This window comes from Anser brachyrhynchus (assembly GCF_964034855.1).
Source record: "Anser brachyrhynchus genome assembly, chromosome: 12".
Lineage (NCBI taxonomy): Eukaryota > Metazoa > Chordata > Aves > Anseriformes > Anatidae > Anser > Anser brachyrhynchus.
In genome coordinates, this window is record NC_137707.1 from 10,005,283 (window position 1) to 10,030,737 (window position 25,455).

Here is a 25,455-nt window from a genome sequence, read left to right on the forward strand (position 1 = left end):
TGCTGTTGTAGACAGTTCTTTCAATTCAGAATACTATAATAAAAGTGAATATTGACTTTTTTTTTCTCTTTTCCTTTGTGCTCATTTGTTCTTTAGCAGATTTAATCAATGTAAATCACTATAAATTAAATAGCAATTTATTTAATTGCTAATACATCTGATACTACATTTGTTGACTGAAAAAGGAGAGGAAAATGGTAAGAAAATGCTGGTCCACATGGCTGAGGTGAGTAAGAGTTGTTAATTTGGGACGCACTCAGAGTTCATTTAAGCTGATTGAATCCCACTGCCTGCTTTTGTCTTTTGAGTCGGTCATTTTTACAGTGAAAGGTCATACAAGGAAGTTTTCTAGCCCATTCTTTGGAGGTTTTCGTGATCCAATACAGTATGTGGACTTCTCATTTTGGGCATCTGCATTAGACCAGCTAAGTGTTAACTTTGTATTCCATATAAAAATTGAGTGACTGAATTTGAACCAAAAGGTGATAAGAGGATAACTCATTTATATCAGATAATAGTGCTAACTCTGATTTACACTGTGAATTCATTTTCTGAGAGTTATTTCAATATTTAGTCATTGAGATGAAGACAAGGGATGGAAATCTGGGTTTTAAATTAAAAGATATGTTGTGTTAGCAGAAGCTTGGGAAAATGGGATTTTATGTGTCAGAAAGCCATTCACCTGGAAGGAGTCTCATTTTCCCTTCTTCAATATAGACCTCACCTCCTACTTAGATCTTTTCATTTTCAGATTGATCTGGAACAAAAATAACTGCAACAGAAAGAATTTTCCAGAAAGACTTGAGGGAAGTATTAAAAATAAGAGGCAAGGTATGTTCTATGATGCATGTTTGCACAGTTCCGAGTGAAATCTGTGAGAAATTTTCACACATCTCCAGCACTAGCACAACACAGAGACTTAGGAACTATATAAGAAATGGCACGTAGCTCTGAATTCTCTTGCACTGTAATTTTCGGATCATTTATGATCAGGATCGGGTAACAATTAGGTAAGTTACACTAAGGGATTGTATTTACATTTCGTATCAATTACAGCTCTGAAAGTGCTTAATGCAGTGTATGTTTGGAAGGGAATTTAGCTGCACTCCCTACCAAGAGGGCAGTCCTTGGGGACCTTTGTACTAATACCTTCCGTGTAAAAACAGGAAAAATATCTGGAATGCAAGTAAAGGAAAAAATGTCTCCTCAAAGCCAGATTTCTTTGTTTTATACCTTGGTTTGTAGTATAACATTTATCACTTGTGGAATAGAAGGTGAGATACAAAATCTTTTGTAACTGCTGTTGGGGAAGCAACTGCATTAACAAGTTACAGGGTAGTAGTTTTCAAAGGCAGTACATCTCTCATACTTGTGTTAGCAATCTGCAAAAGTATCCTAATAATCTCAATGCAAAAGTGACTGTTTTTGCAGGAGGAAACCATTTCTGAGATAGTTTTATGAAAACAATAAAAGGCCTTGTTTCTTAAATGGTAGAAATCAGAACATTTCTGAATTACCTGAACTATTTTGAAAATCTTTTGTTGGATGGTAAATAGAAGACGTTAATGATTTTGACAGTTACTGCTTCCTCTGAAATTGTTTTTAAGATTTATAATGTTGTACAGTGAATAAACTGTCCTACCTAGCTCCAGTTGTCATAAGCGGAGCCAGTTACGGAAATGTTTGGAAAGGGGTGTCTGTCATTGCACAAAACTTGAACAAAATTGAATAAGCTGAAATATTCTAAATAAAGGAGCTGGTAAAAAAACGCTTCACTGAAAAATCTGATAGTTATGAAGGTGCAACTTAATTATTTTTCTTATGTGTAATCTAGGACAGAATGGTGCTGAACCAGAAGTGACTATTGCGCATGGACGGCTCAGAGGAAAACAAGCAAACGTGAAGGGGACAGATAGACTTGTAAACGTTTTCCTTGGGATTCCTTTTGCAAAAGCACCAGTTGGATCCTTGAGGTTTTCCCCACCTGAACCACCTGAACCCTGGAATGATCTTAGAGATGCAACTTCCTACCCACCACTGTGAGAGCCATTCAGTTTGTTTATATATAAGACTTGCTCATGTTTGTCAGCGTTGTGTTTATTAGCATACAAATATCTGATTTTAAGTAAGGCACTTGGATTGACTGGTAGTGAAATACTTTGTAAGACCTGTGGGACTAGGAAGTATAAAGAATACCTGGTAAATTCCTTTATTTGGAAATCCAGTTTTCTTATTATACTATTCTGAATTAATTAATCTTTTAAAGTAAAAGTACAGAGCTATGTTTTTTACAGTTGACACCTCTAACTGTATATAAATAACACAAAGTTGAAGCACCATGTGGAAATTCAGTCTGATAAAGAAAATGTGTTTTGTTTATCATTGTTACATCATTGGTATTGCAGTTTTATTACTAATAGTCACACTTTCTTTCTTTTGTAAAGATGTCCTCAAGATCTGGCCATGTTGAAAAAAGCTGAAAAAAATTATCAAGAAAAACACATTCCATTCCGAACTTCTGAGGACTGTTTGTATCTAAATGTTTACAGCCCTGCTGGTTCAGACAAGAAGGACAAATTACCTGTACGTAAACCTATTGTGCAAACTTGTGTTGTACAAAGTTTGCATCTAATCATGGCTCCTAAATTGCTTAATTGCTTTTGAAAATATTATTCTCCATTAGTAAGAATAATATTATACAAAATTCACAGTCCACCAACTTAAAATTCGGTTCCCATTGACCTTCAGAGGTTAGAAGTTCCTAAATCTTTGATGTTGTCTCCCCCTTTCAAATGAAATCTGCCAAGCAATTTATAAAGGTATGTCTTACCCTTTTCTCTCGAAGGTAATGGTATGGATTCATGGAGGCAATTTTGTATTTGGTGGTGCTTCTAGGTATGATGGTTCTGCACTATCAGCCTATGAGAATGTCGTGGTAGTAATAATTCAGTACAGACTTGGACTGCTTGGATTCTTCTGGTAAGATGACCTGATCCACTTTTTACTAAACACTTTCTATCTTGTGTAAAGCATGGATAATTTTGTTTTCTAAATTGACTGAACTTGTACACCGTTGAACTTGTACACATTGTACATGCAGTTAACTGAAATCCGGACATGAGGTCATTAAGAATGTAGTCCTTAAATTCCATTTGCATTGCCATTTGAATACAGCCTACTACCAAACCATAGTTGGGCTTATTTGTTTCTCCATAGGGTTTTCCATTTTGCCATTAACTCTGTCCATCGGTGCATAAAACAAAAAATCATATAATGTAAAGGCCAGGTATCCATCTGTGCATGGATGAACAATAGAGGTCAGTAAATAAGTGGTCTTACATCTGACTATGAAGGGCTTTAGATCAGTAAATACAGATCTCTCCTTGGCCAAATAGGGCACTTCGCACAAACTGTAAATTGTTAGGGTTAATATTGTCTGGTATTAGAAGAACTATTACTTTTCCTGAGAAGTTAGCTTATACTGCTTTTCTTTCAGTACTGGTGATGAACATGCTCGTGGGAACTGGGCTCTTTTGGATCAAGTAGCAGCTCTTCATTGGATCCAAGAAAATATTGAACAATTTGGTGGAGATCCAGGATCTGTCACACTCTTTGGTGTATCTGCAGGATCTTGCTCTGTTTATGCACATGTAAGCATGCAATAGATATACTAAAAAGTAAAGTCTTAAAAAAAATTTTCAGTAGTAAACTCAACTGGTGTAACATTTAATGCTTATTCCAGTTTTTGAAAATAAAATTAGTAGCACATTGCTCTAAGTCTTGACACTTTTTCTGTAAGCATATAAAAGTGTTTATTTCCCCACTGAACGCAGCAATCTAGTTGGGCAAGAAGTCATGGGATAAGGACCATTATGTAGTATAAATACTTTCTGTTCTTCCCTTTTTTGGCAGATTATGTCTCCTTTGTCTAAGGGTCTCTTTCATAAAGCAATATCAGAGAGTGGAATTCTAATCCCCCCTAATAAAAATATACTTCTTTCAGCAGATCTTAAGGTAAGCTCATTTTTGCATTTTAAAGTCGTTGTAACATAAAATATTTCTTATATCCGATTCTTTCCTTAAAAGAAAAAGAGGAAAATCTGATTGCATATTGTGCAAAAAAGTTGATTTAAATTTATTTTCAAGGCATATCTATAGATACATAGTTTAGCACTAAGTAAGTTTTTAATTCAAACAGTCCATTTATTTTCAATCTTACCATGGTCATTTGGTGTTAGAAATAGATTGTATGGTTATGTGATTATAATGTCTGTGGGTAGATTTAAGTATTTTCAATTACACACATGCCCAGCTAGGCATTTACCCATTTTCATGCATACTGTCACTTATACAGTGACTGTGGAATTTATTATGGGAAGTTTAGTTAGAATCTAGAAGAGGTACTCGATTTTTATTCAGCTATGGTCTTTTATGGAGGGCTTTTACTTCAAATAAAGACCATCAAAACAACAATAAAAAAGCCTTGAAATTAAATTCCTCTGTAAAAGTATCTTTGTATTTCTCTTCCTGAACCAGTAGTCAGTAATAATGTCAAAATCACAAGCTGATTCTCTGAATTTTCTTATTTGATTTATGTCACAACTTAGTATTATCTCAACAGCAAGGTTTGTTATAGAACAATGAATGGAAATATAGCAAGAAAGAGTACACAGGAATGGTTTGACTTCATGATCTAATCGTAGTATTTCTAGGAAAATAAAGTGCTTCAAGATCTATCAATCTCACCTAAACTAGGCTTTATTTAAAGCTGCTAATAGTACTGAGTATAATAATTTTCTGCATATAAATTCCTCAAAGACTACCTCATAGCTAACAGTTCTTGTCTTTGTTAATAACTTTCAGAAAATTGCAAGTATATTTAAGTGTGAGACTAGTAGTTCACTTTCACTCATAAACTGCTTGAGGAATCAAGAAGCAATGGATATTATCTCTAACAGTACGGTAGGTAAAATTTTACTTACAGATTTTTTTAATGGCACACTTGTGGTTCATCTTCTGAATGGAGTTAATAATTGGCCTGTTCCAAAGTTTATTTTTCTGAATTTTTGTTAAAGTACACCCTATATATTCAAATAATTTCACAGAGTATTTTTTCAGAATTTTTAATGAAGCACCTGTAAAGTTGTGAGCAAGACTTGAGCACACATTTCAATGCTAGTTGGAAACAGAACAGGATCAGGAAATGGTTAAATTGCTCCTTAACATGCCAAAACCAGGCTAGCATTTCATACTCTTCTGCAAAACTCTAAATGTATGTTACAGTGGCTGTATATACCTAGATTTCTGAAAGTTCTTTTTTGCATTTGGAACATTAAATGTGGATGTTTTATTATGTGTTTTGAAGGAAACAGGAAAATACTATTGACAAGTAATTTGATATTTTTTTTCTGCTCATTCAGGAAATCAAGCTTCTACCCTTAGTTTTGGATGGAGTATTCCTTCATAAGTCGCCTGAAGAGATATTGACTGGAAAGGAGTTTCATACGGTCCCACTGATGATAGGAGTCACCAACAATGAATTTGGCTGGAACATTAGATCTGTAATTTAATGTCTATTCTTCATTTTTTGGAATGTTTGTATTAACAGATGCAGGCAAGTCTGAGAAGAGTAGGTGAGGTGTTCGCTGGTAGGATACCTTTTATGTATGCATTGTTGAAAATATATACAAGGTCAATTTTGCTTGAGTTATGATTCTGTGGTGACCCAGAACCAGCTGGTCACAAAACAGTGAGATGGGCTCCATCCTGCTAGCTGAACTATATGAACATCCTTGGATCTTCAATATTATACACTATTTTCTCTTCCTAAAATCATCCAGGCAGAGGAAGGAAAAATAATGCAGCAGTCAAGACTTTATTCTTCATAGAAAAATAAAAAGAATTATTTCCCCCACAACAAACACACAATATAAAAGATTGATACACAGGACATTTAAAATGCTACAGTGATCACTGTAAGCAGCTTACCCTTTATGTCCTGAACTCTGATGACTGCTGGTTATTTCATTGCCCCTGTGTTCCTTGTTATCATGTAGAAAGACCAATTGGCTGAAAATCTCAGATGGGAACAGAGGATGGGGTTAACGTGGTTGTCCATCCTACTCTCAGTGCATAAATTCTTTTGCACACAAATTCCATGGGTGACTCCAAGAGAGCAGTTGCTATACAGTGCAGCAAATCGCAGGGGGTGGATTTGTGAATTTTCTTTATAATATGATGCTTCAAAAATCAACACCAGCAGTTAGAATAAAGTGGAGTAAAGTTGTTTCAATATTGAAAACTTTGGAGAAGTTGCATGGCTGCCATAACATTATTTTTTTCTGTGCAGACGTCACCAATACCAGGTTTGAAGGAAGTGAAAGATAAAAAATCAATCACTTCAACATTAGAGCTTCTACTACCAATGATGGTAAGAATTGTTGTACTAATCCAAATTAAGATGTAAAACCTCTTTTTAATGCATATACCAGATTTGTGAAATTTAGTATTCTCTAATTTCCTGGTTGAGCCGTATTTTACTAGGGCTCGAGGTAACATTATGCTTTGAGGAGAGTCCCAGCAAAGCTGACAGGACTGCAGTGTATGGAGCTAATCAGAAATAGGATTGAGTCAGACCTAGTTTTTGGGAAATACGCTTTTTCTTCTAGACCTCAGAACCAACGTTTTTACGTTATGTATTTGTTTGTAGGATTATGGTAATAGTACCCCTAATCCTACAGTAGTTGATGTCTAATTGCCTAGCAGATGGGTTTCAGGTCAGGATTTTTCAATAAATTAAATGTAGCTTTTAAAATAGTTTTCAAAAATACTTTGCACTCCTTGCTTTGAAATGTATCATTCAAGCAGTTAAATTGTAACACTAACAACTTAAGCTATGTTTAGAGATCCTGTTGGTCTTGCTCTGCAGTCTAATAGAATCATAGGATCATTTATTCAGTTTTGGGCCCCTCTCTACAAGAAGGTCACACGTCAAGGTGCTGGAGCATGTCCAGAGAAGGGCAACAAAGCTGGTTAAGGGTCTAGAGAACAAGTATTATGAGGAGTAGCTGTGGGAGCTGGGTTTGATTAGCTTAGAGAAAAGGAAGCTCAGGGGAGACCTTATCGCACTCCATAATTACCTGTGGAGTAAAGGTAAAGGAGGCTATGGTGAGGTGGGGATCATTCTCTTCTCCCAAGCACTAAATGATAAGGACCTTAAGTTGTGCCAGGGGAGTTTTAGTTTGGATATTTGAAAAAAATTCTTAACTGAAAGGGTTGTGAAGTATTGGAACAGGCCGCCCAGGGAACTAGTTGAGTCACCATCCCTAGAGGTCTTCAAAATTGTGTAGATGCAGTGCTTAGTGACATGGTTTAACAGTGGACTTGGCAGTGCTAGGTTAAAGGTTGGACCAGAATAGTCAACACAGCTTTCAAGGACACAACTTGCTTTTGTAATTCCTCTCTCTTATCTTCTGAAGAAAAGAGATGCCAAAGGCATTATCAATATGGAGGAAATTCCAAGCTTCTGGAGCTTCATGGTTTCCTACAGAGTTTTAACCCATATAAATCTGTTGTAAACTTGACCTGAGGTTTGTTGTGTTGTTTTGTTTTGTTTCACAGGAAGTCTAAACAGGTTTTATTTGCCATCATACTTTCCCATCAATGTGGGTACTACCCTGCATTTTTGTGCCTTTGCAGAATCTCTGAAGTTTAAAAGATGACATTTTTAGATTGATATTTTTTCTGGTTGCTTCTTGTTCCACCTTTTTCTCTTAGGATTTACCAGCAGAGTTATTGCCTATGATAATGGATGAGTATCTGGGAAACACAGATGATCCTGCTGAGCTACGGGACCAATTTCTCGACTTGCTGGGGGATGTAGGATTTGTCGTGCCATCCATTAAAGCACTGAATTATCACAAGGGTGAGCTAGTGAATTCTAGCTAGTGGGCAGTCTCAAAATAGTACATTCAAACCTCTTTCTGCATGCTAGATGAAGCAATATCAAGAAAATCCTGTCGTGTAGGCAGCCCTTCTTGAAATTCCCACAGGGAACTTTGAGAGTGAAGAGTGATTTAGGTGTGCAGGACCATGGCAAGCAAGTGACACCTTTACCTTTGTACTAGTGTCTTGGACTTGTGTTCATACTCACAATATATTGAGAGCAGAGCATGATAACACAGGTACATGGTTTCTAAGTGAAGTACACAAGCTTAAAAAATAATTTAAAATAATAAAAAATAAAGGAACCAGGACTGTCTTTTGGCCCAATGCTACATGGGAAATCAGCAGCTCTGTAGTCGAGATTTTAGGGTATTTAAGTGTAGACAAGCCATTCCAAAATATCCAGAACTGGAAAATAATTGGATTTTACTTTGTTTTCTATAGGTATTCCTGGGATGATTTTTCATTTTCTTAATGCTGTACATTCTTCATTTTGAATTAAAAGTAAAAATACATGTTTGAGTGTAATGTTACATTTAGAAATGTGCCGGGTCACCTATAAAGCTTTGGGCGTACTGAAAGGAATATTTTAAGCAGCCGATGTGAGATATAATTTATGCACCTCTCCTCTAATACTCTAAGTGTTACATATTCTAGAGTCTGGAGCTCCTACATACTTCTTTGAATATCAGCATCGGCCCACTGCATACTGGGATATTAAACCAGAGTATGTGAAAGCTGATCATGGAGATGAAGTTGGCTTTGTCTTTGGAGGACCGTATCTGGCAGGTGATATAGGCCTACGCGGTAAGGAATGGAACATCATTGTTCATTTCTAAATTACCCACATAATACTGACATTATTTGGCATTGCTACTTCCATTTCAATCAGACTAAAGTGCACATATTAGTAGTGAGACCAAAGTATAACCCTTTTTCCTGTTTGATTTTGCTTAATGTTAGTTTACTGTCTTCACCATTCTTTATCACATACAGACTGTTTTTTCTGGACCACAAGAAGTTATGTATGCTGTAAACAATTTAGCAAATAATGATGTTTTCTAGCAAATTTTCTGTCATTATACTGGCACTGTTTGTGAATTTGCCAAATAGTTTTGGTTGAAAAACAAATCAAGGGTAAGATCAGTTAAGATGGCAGGGAATTAGCAAGGTACTCACGAAATTTCCCATGAAATCCGACTGCCTGTCAGGGCCCAGAGAATGGGGTATGATCTATTTGCAGAGTGTTCCAGCTTGTGTTGATCAGAGCAAGGCTGAGACTCCAGTGTTTCACTTCCACATGAAAATATAATAGTTAGGTTAAAGACTATTTTCTACCATGACTCATTAACATTTAATCATTTTATCCAACATGGAACTGGTCTGTTGAGGAAGGATTAAGGGTGTACTCCCAAAATTACATGTGCTTGAGCAATCTGGGCATTCTTATAGGAAATGTGGACTCTGGTTCCTTCAGGAAGAATCCCATGTTGCCACAGGCCAAATGAATGTGCTAATCACTAAACAGTTGAATAAAAAATGCCATCTCCTCAGGAATGTTACAAATCCAGCACTTTCCTTTAATTTCATATGTCTAAAGCAATAATATTCAGAATGGAGTCTTTTCTTTCTCATGATACAGATTTTCTTATTCTGAAAAAGAAACACAAAAATATTTTATGTGAATTCACCATTTATTTTTCTGCTTTTATTTTTTTCCATTTTCACGGTAGTTCATAGTCTTTTTCAAAGTCCACATAAATGAAAGCATTTCCTTTTACTCCACTGAACTTTGGAGCAACCCAGCTATGTTGTAAAAAGTATTCATTAATCTGTTACTAGAGCTTTTTGATTTTGCTTGTATTTTGTGTCTGTTTATTACTTATGAGTTCCTATACTAGAGAAAACTATACACTTCTTTTTCTATTTGCCCAACTTTACTGAAAGCATTAAAATATCAAATATTTTTCATGATATGTTGAGTTGTATTTAACATTAAACACAGTAACTAAACTTGCTTTCACAGAATTGATAGGAGAGGACATATGAGTAAGTACTTTTAGATTAATATTCTTAAAATATCGAGATGTGGAATGACATCCTTTTGGATCAGAATGAAGAAACCTTGCCTAGTCACAGTCTAAATAACAGATGAAATTTCAGTCCCACTACACTAGGATGAGATCTATGAAACTAAACCACGTGGCCCATTTCTTGAGTTGTAATGGGACTTGGAAGAGATGGATTTATTCTTTTTTTCCAGTTATGCTTCTGGTTTCCTGGAAGGGTACAGACAAATTGCTCTGTTTCCTTGTATCTAAACTCCCCTATTTGTAGAATAAGGGTAATAATGCTGACCTCATTCATAAAAAGTGCTGAAATCTCCTAATGATTGCTGGATTACTAATACATTTCAGGTGTGGTGCTTTTGATGTAACCAGGAAATTTTGTCAAGACCAACATATTCAGAGACTGAAATGCTGCTTGTGTAGCAACACGGTTTTGATTTTTGCCTCCTATAATAATTGTTTTACATTTTGTTTCTCAGATGAAGCTACAGAGGAAGAAAAAAACCTTAGCAAAACGCTAATGAAGTACTGGGCTAACTTTGCTCGAAACGGGTGAGAATGAGATTCATGACAGATAATATTACAAAAGTAATTTAGCTACTTTGTACTGACTCCCTAGTGAATCAGTTGTGTTGTTCTTTCATTCTTAATTGCTGTGATTGAATTCCCCAGTGGACTGGAGAGGGTATTCACTCTTTCTTTCTTATCATTTACAGAGATCCTAATGGGGAAGGTTTGGTTGAATGGCCATCTTATAACCTAAACGAAGAATACTTGCAGATAAACCTAAAACAAAAGAAAGCCAGAAAGCTGAAGGAAAAGAAGGTAGACTTCTGGAAAAAGATGATGTTTGAACAGACAAATAACAAAAGAATGGAAAACAGGAAGGTTAATTCAGAGTTATAATTTATAGTTTAAACATACATAATAGGCATACTATTAGGATAGCAAAAGAAATTACTTCAAATATTTTTGAGGATAAGATAATGTGTCCATTCCTTTCACGTTATCTTCACAGTTGTCATATTTATGATTATTCACTGTAATAATTCCAATGGGCCTATTTCCACTTTGTGATCCTTTAATTTTTCCTGGGTTCATGTCCACAACAGAAGCCTCACTTATTAAATGTAGTTACCAGATTTCCCTGCTGCTTAGGTTTTCCTATCGCTTTGCCATGATTGAAGAGGGAATGTAGCAGCAACTTGTTTTAATAAAGTTAAATCAGTAAAGACCAGATTTGGAAGTAAAACTGTCTTTGTTACATCAAGTGTATCAGTGGTGTTACAAAAGTTTTGGTCTGATTCACATACACAAACATCCTCTGTGAAGAAAAAATGAAACTAAATAAGTACTCCTCTATAAATCGGTTTTACAACTGAGATAGTTTGTTTCTGACTGTTGTGATACATAGTCTGTTACAGTAGTGCAGTGCTGGAATTAAGACTCCTCTCAAATGTTAGAAAAGAGAAAAATAATCTCTACTACCTCCATTATTTTCCTTCTAAATTTAGCAATAACTACTTTAGAAGGATCAGCTGTGGTAATATAAAGTGTAAGCTTTCTGTCTTTTCCTTGGTTCTTTACATTGTGCACCAGGCTGTTCTCTGTGCCTCCAGTCAGTTCCAGGTTCTCTGCACAGGTCACAGGCCTTCATTACTAGCACTGGAGAGAGATTCATTTACCATAATTATTCCAGTGCTCTTACCAGCTGATATGCTCATGGACTGCCAAGAACAAGTCTTAACACATCATTTCAGTGCAAAGATCTTCTATGCCATGTCATGTTGCTTCCTATGTCTGACCCCTAGGCTGCTCCAGATATCCCAGCCATATTCCTGACCGTACTGCTACCTCCCAGCAGCATTATGCAGCACAGTAGATCCTACAGGGATGTCCACATATTTGCCCACCCCACCCCACCCTTTCTTTAATCTGTATCTCTGGAATAATTTAAGATCATTCCCAGCTAGTCTAGTCATGTCTTACAGTAACTACCTGGACATCCCTTCTTTCTGAATGACTTTATTGGAATAAATAGGGTGGGGTTTCCTATGTCGTTCTGCCCACGTTCTGTTGCCAGTCAGAATTCAGGAGATCAGGTTAGACTGTTAGCATAACTGCTGTTTTGGTAAGTGAGAATTCCTGGTAAGAATCTGTCCATTGTCCTTTGTTTTAGCTAAAGTGTTTTGTGAAGGGAATATAATCTCAAAGTAGTCTTGAAAGATTTTAATTGTACACGTAGTTCCCCTGAGGGACTGTACCTTTCCCTTTAAAAGGAGACAAACAGGCAGCATTGTATGTATATGTACAGAATATATGCTTGTGTTGTACGTTGCATGCAGACATGTGCAGTGGAACTGACTTTTTACATACAGGCACAGCACTAAAATAACTTGCACTGGAAAATGTGAAGAGATTTTATTCCAATCTGCTTAGGGGTGAGTGCTCTGAAAATCTGTCCCACCCCAGAAATATTCTGGTGAGAGATTACCATGTGCTAAAGAGAAAGTGTTACAGCTGTAAAAGCTCTAGCTTCATAGACTGTAGCTCTAAGTTTTACATGTTCCAGCTTCATTTAGTCTTCATCGGGGATGAGTTTTAAAAAAATAAAAATAAACTGACCATTTTAAATGCATGTTTAAACATTTGTACCCTACATACTTGAAGCAAAATGTGTTTCTGAGCTCTTTTTTTTTTTTTTTTTTTTTTTTAATTGTGGGCCTATAAATGTGGTATTTGTCTCTATTTTTCTGTTATTGAAATCAAGACAGGTAGCAATGCATTAATGTATAAAGAGGCAAATGTCATCATATGGCAGGATTTTTCTGGCTTGGTCCCTGACTTGTGCATTGCTCACTGATTGAGGGTAAGCTGCAAAATGTTCTTTCTTAAAATTAAATGCAAAGCAGTCTTCAAAAATTCCACTTGCCAGGTACATAGCACTGTCTCCAGATTCCCAAATTTAGTAGTCTATATCACTAGAGTAAGGATTTCCGCATTTGCAGAGGTATGTCCTGTTTGTAGATCCATACAAAGGTCTGTAGCCAAGGTGGTAAAGATCTAAAATTCCATTTGTTTATTTTGTCATGTAAATCAGGTCATCACAGTTCACAGATAGCATTTTGCACTGGTAGTAATTTCCAGATGGCTGCTACCTTTGGCCTTCAAGTTGCATATCTCTGGGACCATGGATGGGATATGAGCTGAGACAGTTTGCAGAATGGGTACTTGAGCAAGGAAGAGTAGAACAATGAAAGATTGAAGAGTAAATCTTGGAAAATAGAATCGTAAATGAAGGGTGAAAATAAAGGGAAAGCAAATTGTAAAGGGCAGACTTTTAGAAAACCAGAAAGAGCAGGAGATAGAAAATAAATTATTTATGGAAATTCATAAGGTTTGTTTCAGCAAAAGGAGAGAGCAATGAGCAGATTGCACTGTGTTTGGCTTTGTAGCAATGGACTCCTCCTGTAGTTTGTGGGTTACAAGTAGTTGAGGCATGCATGCTCTTCAGGATGGAAGGCAAGTGTTGCAAGCAGGGATTCTTGTAGCTTCACCTTGCACTGAAACAGTTTACCCATGCTAGGAACCAAAGCAGTCCAAGGACATTCTGAGAGAACTTACAACAGTATTCAACCAGGCAAACAGGAGAGCAGAGTTTACTACTACAAAGTACTCCTGCTCTTTGCTTCCAGGAAACCTTTATCACACAAATAAGGTAGGAGGTAGTTTATGCTAAAGTCCATTACTTGCAGTCCAGGTGTCTGTTTCCATTCATTGCCTTTAACAGTGCATATGTGGATCAATACAGTACGGACTTTACGTTCATAACAGTACAGACTAATGCCAGCCCAGTTTTCATGGCATGAACTTTACTCTTGAGAAACAATACAGGAAAAAAAGGCTCTCAAAGGACATTTATAAAACTGTAAAAATTCTACAATGAAGTTACAGTCCACATTATTTACTTAGAAGCTCAAATGTGTTATCCCATTTGCCAGTGTATACTTGCACTAACCCTACATTCCGAAACAGCTGATAAGCCATCTGGCATTGGCATTAACAGTGTAGCGGCTGCATCACAGAGCTGCTGTAGTACAGAGGGCAAAAGTCTTCTGATAACGGAGTAAATGCTTAGGATAATTAGTATGCATTGAATATACACATCTGAAACAAGCTGCCAATAGTTTGCACCCTGAGCAGTCCAGTTTAAAGTTGCCTGGATTTACCTACATGAGCTGTGAATCACACCTGTCCAGACCAACTTAGATACTAGAGTAAAGCATCTCTTCAGAGTGCCTGAACACAGCCTGAGCACACAGGACCACTACACGCTTAACATACGTGCTCAACTAATGTAATGACTGTGGGTCTTAGGACACACGTAGCTGAAACAAAGGTATGGGCACTAAGATAATGTTTAGAAATGCTGTCTCAGACAACTGAGAATTATGATGCCACAGAATTACAAAATAGGCTTTCTGGAACAAGAGCTACTGACTCTTGCCAAAAAAAAAAAAAAAAGCAAAGCAAGGAAACATAGAACAAACACAACCACCTAGTTACATAGTAGATAATCTCTTTTACTGATAGTTTCTTTTATTTCTATTCATCTATGTCTTGCCTTTTTTTCATATCACGCCTGGGTGACAGGCATGAGTTCACATGGAAGTCTCCAAACGCTCCTGATTTCTTCATAGGGATTAAATGTGTGGTTACTACCCAAATCCTTTAGTATTGCTCCCATGCTACAATAGTTGAGAAAGCCTCTCTTTAGTATTACAAAACTCTTTTATTTTGAGATAAAAGACAAACATTCCTGAATGCACAGGACTGAGTGGTAGGTGGAGAATCCACCTTGCAGGAAAAGCTGAGATTTTTCCAGTATTGGTTTTGTCAAAAAATATCCCTTTATGAGATGAAAAATCTTCCAATTTTTACTTCAGCAAAGGCACTTTTTTCAGGATTATTGTTTTGGATTTTGGTCTTTGTGGATATGCTGTGTGTTACATATATTGAAATGAAGCAATTACATACTAAAATGAAGTAAATGTAATAAGATTATAGGGTAGTTTTCCTGGTTTCTTCAGCGTGTAGTGGGAGATTAAGTCCTAATTTTTCAAAGATGGTAGTGTTATTGTAGCAGGAAGAATCTCCTGATGTTATGAGGACTATTTACAATGTTTTTTAAAGCAAATAGTTGAGGCCTGATATTCCATGAATAAGATTTATAAGAAGCCGTGGGCAGCTAGTATGAAACTTGTGGAGACATTCTTCATATAGGTCTCGCTGTTCCCATATACAGACAAGCTGCTGTGCACTCCCCTTGAAGGGAGTGGCTTACAGTCAGGGCAGTTGCTCAGGCTGGCCACAGTTGGTTTGGTTTCACAGCTTGAGAAATGCTTTAACTAATCAGTGTTTGTCTTGCGTAACAGTTATACTTCACAGAGTATTAAAGGCAATACACTGAGGAGGTAAATGTGTGACTAGCATGCAAAATGGCAACTGAAAAGAACATGCTGCTGTCCTTAATTCTCACTGCTGGGATTACAGCACTTGTAGCTACTGGTAAGCTTCAGAAATGTTTTTCACTGTTCCCTTCTGGGAGGAGACTACCTATGGGAATCTCAGCCTTATCTGAGGACCTGGGCGCTCAAACTTGCTGCACAGAAATTAGGTCTGAATAGCAAATAGTTCTTCATTTCTTCTTTGTAATCTATTTTCAGGCATTTGTCTTTGTTGTTGTTGTTTTTACAACTAGTAAAATTAAATTCCTCTTGCAAAATTTTGTCTGCTGAGTCAGAAAAGACCAAAATGTGCCATGTTTTTAATTAGATACTGAGAATTTTCACAGTGATATTAAAATAAATCTTACCTAAATATTTACACCATTTGTATATGCCAGACTGTTTTTAGGTATATTAGAAGTTTTTTTCTTTTGTCTGTATCTACTATCGAGAGTCCCAAATATATATTGTGCATTCACAGATCCATATATTAAAAAGGAAATGCCTTTTCTTAATGAGAGTAGTCTATTGAACTTTTAACAACTTGGATCAAATGGATTATGATCTATACACAATTACTAATGTGTGTGCATAGTAAGAAAATATATATGATATACCTGAGGGAGATTATACATACAAACACAGTCAGAATGAAGGCTGAAATGATGTCATCCATACTGATAGAGTTTGTTGAAGCCTTATGTTTGAAAATAAGTTGTTTAGGCAAAAAAAAAAAAAGTATATATTTAGGTAGCTAAATTTCTTAGAAATTTTTCAATTACTAACCAACAGGCCACTCAATTATCTGAATTTTGTGTACACATCCCCCAGGACAAAAAGCAGAACAACCAGAAGTGGTGACCAACTATGGGAGTGTCCGAGGGTACCAAGTCAAAGTAAATGCAGCTGAGAGGAGTGTAAATGTCTTTCTGGGACTTCCTTTTGCTAAGCCTCCTGTTGGACCATTAAGGTTTTCTGAACCCCAGCCACCTGAGCCATGGAAGGGTGTCAGAGATGCTGCTTCCTACCCACCGATGTAAGACGATGAGAAAAACATTTGTCTTTGTCATGATTTTATATTACACGCAGTTCAAGGACACTGATAAGCAAGATGGTCAAAATCCACAAAGATAAATTTCTTGGTGTCATCTCACTACCACCTGCAATTGTTACAATGAATGCATTTCTAAAGATATCTTTATAAGCTGCTCTTTTTATTAAAAAGTGCTGTCTAATGGGCATCAGCAATGAACTAATATGGATCATCACTCGATCAATTATGTTTTATTTTGGGAGCATTTGGCCATTACATAACAATGTTTATAAACTGTGTAACTTTGGAGCAGAACCAGAAAGAAGCTGAAGAAATGCTGGAATAAAATACTGGAAGAAAAGAATGTCCAATGAATCACACGCTTAATAGAACATCTAAGAAACAGACCAGTTCTAGACTATATTATAAATATCTTATTCCACTTGTACTAGCGCCCTTCTTGGAGTGACTCAAGCCTGATATCTATAATTGCAATACAAAAAAACTATTGCAGATGTAAAATAATTACTTTGCATTTTCATTTAAGTAATTTATAGCCATATCCATTTGCAGGTATATTTCTGTAATATTTCGAAACATGCAAAATTATATCTGCCTGTCACTATGTACTGCTGTAGACCGTGACTCCTTTTTACAGAGCTTACTAACACCAAGTCAATGGAAGAAAATATATTAACGGTGAAAAAACATTTTATGTTTTCTGTTTCCAGCAATCTAGAAATGTACTAGAGATAGGTTTCTGATTCGTACTTGAAGTACATAAAAGCTACGCTTTGTACCACTGAGGTTTTAGTTATTTCTGTTGTTTTTTTTTATTTTATTCAGGTGTCTACAGGACAAAGTAAGAGGACAGTATTTTTCAGATGCTATTACTAATAGAAAAGAAAAAGTTCGTCTCCAAATGTCTGAAGATTGCTTATATCTGAATGTATACACACCTGTTTCTACAGAAGAACATGAGAAGTTGCCTGTAAGCAAAATCATTGTAAAACCTCTAGCAAACTTTATTGCTTCTGTGACTTGATGGAACAAACTGAGCCTGAACTTGAAACTTCTAAAAGCTTCCTAAGGATTATAATAATTTTACAGCAGATCTACAACCTGTACTATATGGAGACTTACAGGTGCAGTTCTCTAATGATGATCCAGTTACACACTTTACACCACTAAATATTTAATTGAGCTTTAGTAGATACAAAAAAAAAAATCCTATTTTACAAGTAAAATCTTACTGACACTTTACATCAGTAATGTTTGATTTTCTCAAAAAAAAAAAAAAACAAACTGTGAAAAGTCACGGGGCACTGGTTTAATTTAAGTATTTAATGAAATCAATGTCTGTTATAAGGCTGCTACCCTCCATTTCGAAAGACTTCTACTGTCTGTGAAATTTAATCTGAAAGACTCGGGAGTGAAAGCACAAAATACTATATTTAGTTTATATCACTGGAGCTCTTACCTGTGCTGAATTGTTTCTGCTTTTTCCTTTCCAGGTCTTTGTATGGATCCATGGAGGTGGATTGGTTTTTGGAGCAGCTTCGTCATACGATGGTTCAGCATTAGCAGCCTTTGACAATGTGGTAGTTGTAACAATTCAGTACAGATTAGGTATTGCTGGATATTTTAGGTAAGATATTCTATCCCAGTTTTTGCTAAGCGATTTCCAAAATTATATGTGCAAATCCTTTGTGACAAGACATGTAGAATACTTGCTTATGCAAATAAATTATATGTATCTTAATTACACATGCAAGTTGGGAACAATTTACAAGTCCCAAATCTGCTTCAAAATCTGGTCTTGCCTGATACTCTAATCTCAGCCATTTCTTTTTTAGTTATGTAGAGAGGCTATTTTGCAGCTGATTTCTTATACTTCAGATTGTATTTATCTCTACCTTTTTTCTTACATCGAGCATTTAAACATATTCTTTCTTTCTAGCACTGGTGATAAGCATGCTCGTGGTAACTGGGGGTATTTGGATCAAGTAGCAGCTCTCCAGTGGATTCAGGAAAATATCATACATTTTAGAGGAGATCCAGGATCTGTCACCATTGTTGGAGAATCTGCAGGAGGAGTCAGTGTTTCTGCTCTTGTAAGTTCACAACAGTCATGAATTTTAATTAATTAAGGAGAAAAAAAAACTGTCCACATTCTTTCTTAGTACCTTAATGAAAAATCAGTGAGAGAAAAAGGTAGGGCTTTATAGTAAACCACGCATCACCTTGGTCTATAATACAATGTGATATCAGTGCAGCTTCTGATTGTTGAAAAGGTTCTTTTCATACACTAATCTTGTAGTTTAGACCCAAGATGTTATTCATCATCTCCTAATTTGAATTCTGGGGTTTTTGGCTTTTGCAAAATTTACCCTTTTGAGAAAAGTTCTCTGAGAGGAAGCCCTGTTGCCCATTTCCTGTATGCTACAACAGGCACTTGTGCAAAGTAACCCAGGTGAATAGTCATGATATGTGTACTAGACTGGCATTTTATGACTCAGTGATGATGCAAAATTTTTACATCAACACTGAGCATATTGATTAAGAGATTCTTCTGTTCCAGTCTCTCACAATTTGCTACAGATCACATAGAGAGCCTGGGGTTCAGTGATGAATGCACTTCAGCAGTAATTCGTTTGCTAACCTCCTACGTTCTGTCTAATAGTTGTTTATTCCCTTTCTGCAGCACAGCCAGACTATCCTTGACATAGTTATCTGTTCCATATCTGGCTTGCAGTGTAGTTCCATGAAGTCTTGGAAGCAAGGTGCCATGGAAGTTGAAGAGGCAGGCATGAACTCCTTATCCCTGATATTACTGCCAAAGACTTTTGCATAGCTGAATTATGGTCAGAGTCTACAGAATAACAATCCTATGACATTTGTTTTCAAAATATTTTAAAAGGCATTTCCTGATAATGAAATTCTAAGTCAGTGGTCAGAATGTAATTCTTGTAATTCTTGTAATGCTTGTTCTTGCTTTTTTTCAGGTCTTATCTCCTCTGGCAAAGGGCTTGTTCCATAAGGCCATTTCAGAGAGTGGTACTGCAGTCAGGATTTTGTTCACTGACCAGCCTGAGGAGCAAGCACAGGTGGGTATCTTGTGGTTTTTTTTTGCATGTGTGTGCATTTTTGTGTTTTTTTTTTTTTTTCTGATATTTTTGCATACCTTAAATGGTTTATTCTAAAAAGCGGCACTAGACCTTTTTCTTGTGAAACTGCAATCACAGTCACTAGAGATAGTATTTCTGTGTGCAGATAATACATACTTAATGAATCTCTGCTTTCAAAATATGCAAATATCCACAGATGTCTGAGTGAAAGCAGAAGACTGAGGAAGCAGAGAGAGAAGGCAGGGAACAAGTACGAAATGTAAAGAAATACTGTAACATGTTATGTCTTTAGAAAAAGTTGAGCTGTAATTTTTGGCTGGAAAATGGCACCAGATTCTGACTACTGTTGTCTTTCCGTCCTGTTTGATGCCTGTTGTGCTCAAAGAAACAAGACTTTATTCAATTTGGTTATAATTAAAAAGAAGAGCTCACTTCAACCCATTTTTTTCACCTGCAAGAAAAAGATCTCCGGAAACCTCTTTTTGATAATCTGGGTTGTATTAGAGGCAATATTGTGATGAACTCTGTCTCTCTAATGACAGCTGAGAAATAATGTTACCCCAAAAAACTATACATCATTAAGAAAGGTGTAGCATGCTCTTTGTTATCATCTACATGTCTGTATTCTGAATATGGATCACTTGAGCTCCTTTATGCTCATGCCTTCTCAGCCCAGCATGATATTTACCAGAACAATTACCTTGGTCTGGTACTGTATGAAAATGTTTTGAAGAGTATGTTTTGTCTTTCTGCTCAGCCCACAACATGAAGGGTTATGAGAGCTCCCTATTCTCTGCATCTGCAGCTGAAACGTACCTGGCTTTGCTTGTCCTTTCTGAGAAATGTAGACTGCCACACACTGGACTCTCAGATTCAGTAACACAGAAGAGCCTTCTGTGGGAAGCATACGGATAATTAGTAAATTAAAACATGATTGTTCTTTTTATTAATTGCAGGGAATTGCTGCTGCAGCTGGCTGTGAAAAATCCAGTTCAGCTGCATTGGTTGAGTGCTTAAGAGAAAAAACTGAGGCAGAGTTAGAACAGATAACTCTAAAAATGGTAGGTGAAATTATACTACTTGCATTCAAATGACATTTCAAATTTTGTCATAACAGAGTATGCTGTTTGTGTATTGTAATATTAGGAGAACTTCAGTTTAATGTAACATCTGACTCTTTCTTCACCTTTTCAGGATATGACAACATTGCAGCTATGCTATACCTCATCAGAAAAATGTGAACAGGTTACTTCCCTTTAATTCTACATGGGCTTTGAGCTACATGTGTTTGCTGTCACACTCTACCAAGGGAAGGAAAAGAGCGTATTGAAACGTAAAATTTTCCTGGAGAATTTGAACATTAATTGATATCATATATTATGTCCTACTCAACATTTCTTGTCACTATACTGGCTTCCCTGTTCATTTGCAGTTTCAACATAGAAGTTAGTTCTTCCCTCACTGCTCCACACGTTCATACTGGGATTGAACTACCTAAGAAGAAGTGTAAATTGGATATCACCTATACTTCATGGATATTCAAAATATAATGCTAATCTTCACAATTTTTCTGTCTGGTGCAGAAAATCTGATGAGGAAAATTAAGAGAGAGCTTGAATACTATTACTTCGTATATTTTCACTTGGCACTTAATTTCTTTTGCTTTGCATCTATAGTAAAAATATGAAGATGTTTTCTAGAAGAAAAAAAAAATAATGTACTCTTGAAGCTTTCTTTTGTTTGTTTGTTTGTTTGTTTTTCTCCAGCCTCCCGTGTTCATCAGTGCATCTCTGGACGGCGTATTTTTTCCTAAGAATCCCAGGCAATTACTATCTGAAAAAGTGATCAGTGCAGTCCCATATATAATAGGAGTAAATAACTGTGAATTTGGATGGGTACTTCCTACAGTAAGAGACACATAATGGTTTTATTCATATATAATTTTGCTAATATAAGATTTCCTAATAAATACATAGCTTCTTTGTCATGCAGATGATGAAATTTCCTGAATTTACAGAAGGTCTGGAGAAAGATGTTGCACGTCAAGTGTTACAGAGCACATTAGCATTATCATTTAAGGTAAGAGACCATTTCCAGAATAACTCAGTGCTCCTTCTTCACTGGGCTGGTTCTATATTCATACTGCTGGAGGGATATATTTAAAAGTAGACTGTTCTTTTTGACAGCTTCCTAACTTGGGACAATAATTCCCAAACAGACAGCACAGATGGTGTATTCCTGTTGCTGCTAGTGATTGATAAACACAGAAAATGTTCTAAATTTCCATTCTAAATGCCCCGTCTTTTTTAAAAGGAGTTCTGTGGAAATCCAAGAGTAATGCAGTTAGCTAAGCATAGGTCTCTTGTGACATTCTGGATACCCTGGGTTATCTAAGCTACGTATAGTACTGGCAGGTATGACTCAAGACCTGTAGAACATACGGGCCTTTCTGAAGCAGCAGATGGAGACTAGAAAGGAGACCCTGAGATGTTTAAAATGGCATTGAGACCTACGTTTAGGCACTTGAGGTTTTCCTTCCCTGTAATTTGCAAAGTACTCAGTTTTCTGCTTTGTTTGAGCTCTCCTGAAGCTACTAAACATAGAAAATTGCAGATTAGTATGTAAGAATTAAGAACTTGATAAACATAGCCAGTACTTGTAATAGGTCATTCAGAGCCACGGATATGTATCATGAACTTGGAAAGGCAGAGCACAGGCTTGTTCTGAAAGGGAGTAAATGATGGCCATCTGCAGCAATAAATGAATTTTATGAAATCCTGCTGGATTTCTTTTCTCTTAAGAGAGTTATTTCCACAGAAGGGAGAACAGACTACCATTATCTATCAGCATCACTGACTAATATTTATCCAAAGATGTTTGAGGGCATCCTTTGTGATCTTGCAAGCCTCTTTCCCCTAAGAACATCTATACCTGGTAATGGTGTAACTCCCAACTCTGAACTTGGAGGTGCACTCTGGCACAGTTGGGAATTTTCTCTGAAAGAAGGTAATGTTTGGGGTTTAGCCATAGACATGCAGGTAGCATGCTCAGTTAATGCTGTTACTCCTTTTAATATTCATTGTCATTATAAAAAGTATCTTTATTATTTATTTCAGGATGCTACTTCTGACGTTGTTGATCTAGTATACAATGAATACATAGAGGCTGCAGAGAACCGTGCTCAGGTGCGAGATGGCCTTCTTGATTCAATAGCAGATCCTTTGTTCGTTTTTTCAGCCATTGAAGTGGCTAGACACCACAGAGGTGAGTCTCTAATTCAGCATCGATTAGAAGAAATATAGAATTATGTCCTTGGGTGTGTATGTGGACAGTGTGTATCACACTTCATTATCAAAAGAACTGATAGTGTTTTCATTTTATCAAAATAGCTTGTGATGAAAATTTATCATCTTTGATGACAGGCATTTTCAACACTAGCTCTCTTCTCTTTAATTTTATTTTCTACTAGATGCTGGCAACCCAGTCTACTTTTATGAATTCCAGCATCGACCAAGCTCAGCTGCAGGTGTTGTACCGGAGTTTGTAAAAGCAGATCATGCAGCTGAGATTGCCTTTGTCTTTGGAAAGCCATTCTTAGCTGGTGATGTATCCATGCTTGCTAAATCTTTTTAAAACATCATTGTTATTAATTGTACTTACCTGAGGGCTTTCAGAATAGAATATCTTTTAGAAATATTGGAATCAAAATAAGCATTTTCTGTCTTCAGTAGTAGTTACTTATCATGAAATCATTCATCTGCTGTTCTGTCCTAGATCTCTGCTCATGTAAAACTCCCACAGCCCAGAGTAACGAGTAAAATCATAGAATGGTTTGAGTTGGAAGGGACCCTTAAAGATCATCTAGTCCAACCTCCTCACCCCCTGCTACAGAACTGATTACACTCTATTGGAATAGATTTAACTGTTTTTTTTTATTTTTTTTTAATGTTGCTATTTCATCTCTCACTTGCAGGGAATGCTACAGAAGAAGAAGAAAAACTTAGCAGAACTGTTATGAAATATTGGACTAACTTTGCTAGAAATGGGTGAGAATCATAATGCTAATTACAGCTCAAGTTTTGTCTGTGCTGCCTGAAACATAATGGCAATACTTGTATGGTAGTTCCTATACATTTGGCAGAATTTAAGATAAGTATTGAAGCAAATAATTTCTGTTCTTAACAACTGCAAGAAAAAAAAACTTCTAAATTAGCCTGCAAACCAAACAAAATAAAATTAAATAAAAATCCAAGAGCGGTGGAGGTTTAGGTCCCAAAGTAATGGGAATTATTAATGTTGGCTATTCCAATGATGAGCATGTTGATAAAAACATCCAACTATTCTGGTACTAGAATTACATAATCTGAGCTCCTGTTAGTTTACTGAAATGATCTCAGCCTGAGAAGTCAGAGCACAAATGATAGGCAACTGGAAAGCTAACTTCTCATTATGTTGTTTCCAGAAATCCCAATGGAGAAGGCTTGGTACATTGGCCTCAATATGATCTGGATGAAAGATACCTGGAAATAGACCTAACACAAAAGGCAGCGAAGAAATTGAAAGAAAGTAAAATCAAGTTTTGGATGCAGCTTACAGAACAAATAATGAGTGACAGAAGAAGAAAACACACAGATTTATAAGAGTTGCAGAGGATACAGCTTCCTTTTAAAACCTGAAGTAAAGTCAAACATTAGTTTGTCAGAATGCAGAGTTTAATAATCACTTTCTAACTCACTAGTATGTAATCTGTTGTCATGATCACAGTGAAACGAGAGATTCAAGGGAAATGTAGAATGGTTGTGGGACTAAAAATCACTATTTAATAAATCACTATTTAATGAAGCAAGCAGGGAAAAAAAACCTGCAATCTTGCAGACTGAGCCAATGCTATCTACTCGGTGGATATCAAAACTGAATAATACTCCTGTGAGAAGGGGGAATGTAGGGGGAAAATTGGCAAATATATCGAAATCCATAATAAATTATGTATACAGAATATGTCTTAAGGGTCAGAATATGTTGTATGTTCATTCCACTTTTCTTTCAGAAGAGTCTTTAGCTGTCATTCATACAGCCTCTTTCCACTTTCTTTATGTGGAAATAGCTTGTAAGGAGCAGAGCATCCATCAGAAAACAGCTGTATGTAAAAAAAACAGCTGAGTGTATGGGCTTGGCATCTCACAAAGGAAGACAAAATCTCTACCTGCTTTCCTGTTTTGTAAATTGTTATTAATAAATGTTATTTTTGATTTTTTGGAACTTCGATTTCTTTCACCTAACTTATATAGGCTAGTTCAAAAATGGTATGGTGAAAGCCACTAGGAAGTCTAAACAAAGAATTTTTCTGAAAGTGCAAACTGGGAACTGTGAGGGCTCTTTCTTCCCAGGTGCAGTCAGGACAGGGTGGGACTGATGGGTTTGGCCTTGGGATACCTCCCTCTCCAGTCTGCACCGCCTGAGGCCTGCCTAGCTGCATGGCTGGATGTCTTGTGCACAAAGTGCTGTATGCAATAGAGGGACAGGCTGGGAACACGACAGAGACTTCTCTAATTTTTGCAATTTTGTCATTTCTCAGCTGTCCAGGGAGTGAGATGGCAGCCTAAGCTACTCCGTGCAGCAAGGTGGCCTTTGGTTTCAGGCTGCCCAAATCTGAATTTGGTACTTTGCTTAGGAGGCAAAGCTGCAGAGCGTGGATGGTCTGCACACATACACCAACCGCTGAGTTCAGGGTACAAATGTACATGTCATATGGTAAAGCAGCAGCTTGCATAATT

The 25,455-nt window shown here is 36.6% G+C and overlaps 1 protein-coding gene across 1 annotated transcript; it reads left to right on the forward strand.

Annotated features, from left to right (window-relative positions):
- LOC308176361 (uncharacterized protein) lies at nucleotides 1-24,940 on the forward strand. The gene is made up of 29 exons (XM_080551985.1): nucleotides 1-226; nucleotides 752-831; nucleotides 1,835-2,039; nucleotides 2,445-2,583; nucleotides 2,846-2,979; nucleotides 3,497-3,650; nucleotides 3,913-4,014; nucleotides 4,864-4,962; nucleotides 5,421-5,561; nucleotides 6,350-6,430; nucleotides 7,777-7,924; nucleotides 8,602-8,751; nucleotides 10,493-10,565; nucleotides 10,730-10,901; nucleotides 11,825-11,891; nucleotides 15,504-15,581; nucleotides 16,352-16,556; nucleotides 17,400-17,544; nucleotides 18,068-18,201; nucleotides 18,514-18,667; nucleotides 19,559-19,660; nucleotides 20,638-20,742; nucleotides 20,876-20,926; nucleotides 21,448-21,588; nucleotides 21,674-21,760; nucleotides 22,798-22,945; nucleotides 23,151-23,282; nucleotides 23,655-23,727; nucleotides 24,144-24,940. The coding sequence occupies exons 1-29, from the start codon at nucleotides 195-197 to the stop codon at nucleotides 24,319-24,321; spliced, it is 3,510 nt and encodes a 1,169-aa protein (XP_080408111.1). The 5' UTR covers nucleotides 1-194; the 3' UTR covers nucleotides 24,322-24,940.
- Nucleotides 24,941-25,455: the final 515 nt, after the last annotated feature.

Bases quoted from the DNA above. Each gene is read 5' to 3' on its own strand.
- LOC308176361 (XM_080551985.1), top strand. From the start codon at position 195: ATGGTAAGAAAATGCTGGTCCACATGGCTGAG. The intron at 11,892-15,503 runs GTAGATCCTACA...ATGTGTGACTAG, and splicing joins CAGCAGCATTATGCAGCACA to CATGCAAAATGGCAACTGAA. The intron at 21,589-21,673 runs GTAAGAGACACA...TTTGTCATGCAG, and splicing joins TTGGATGGGTACTTCCTACA to ATGATGAAATTTCCTGAATT.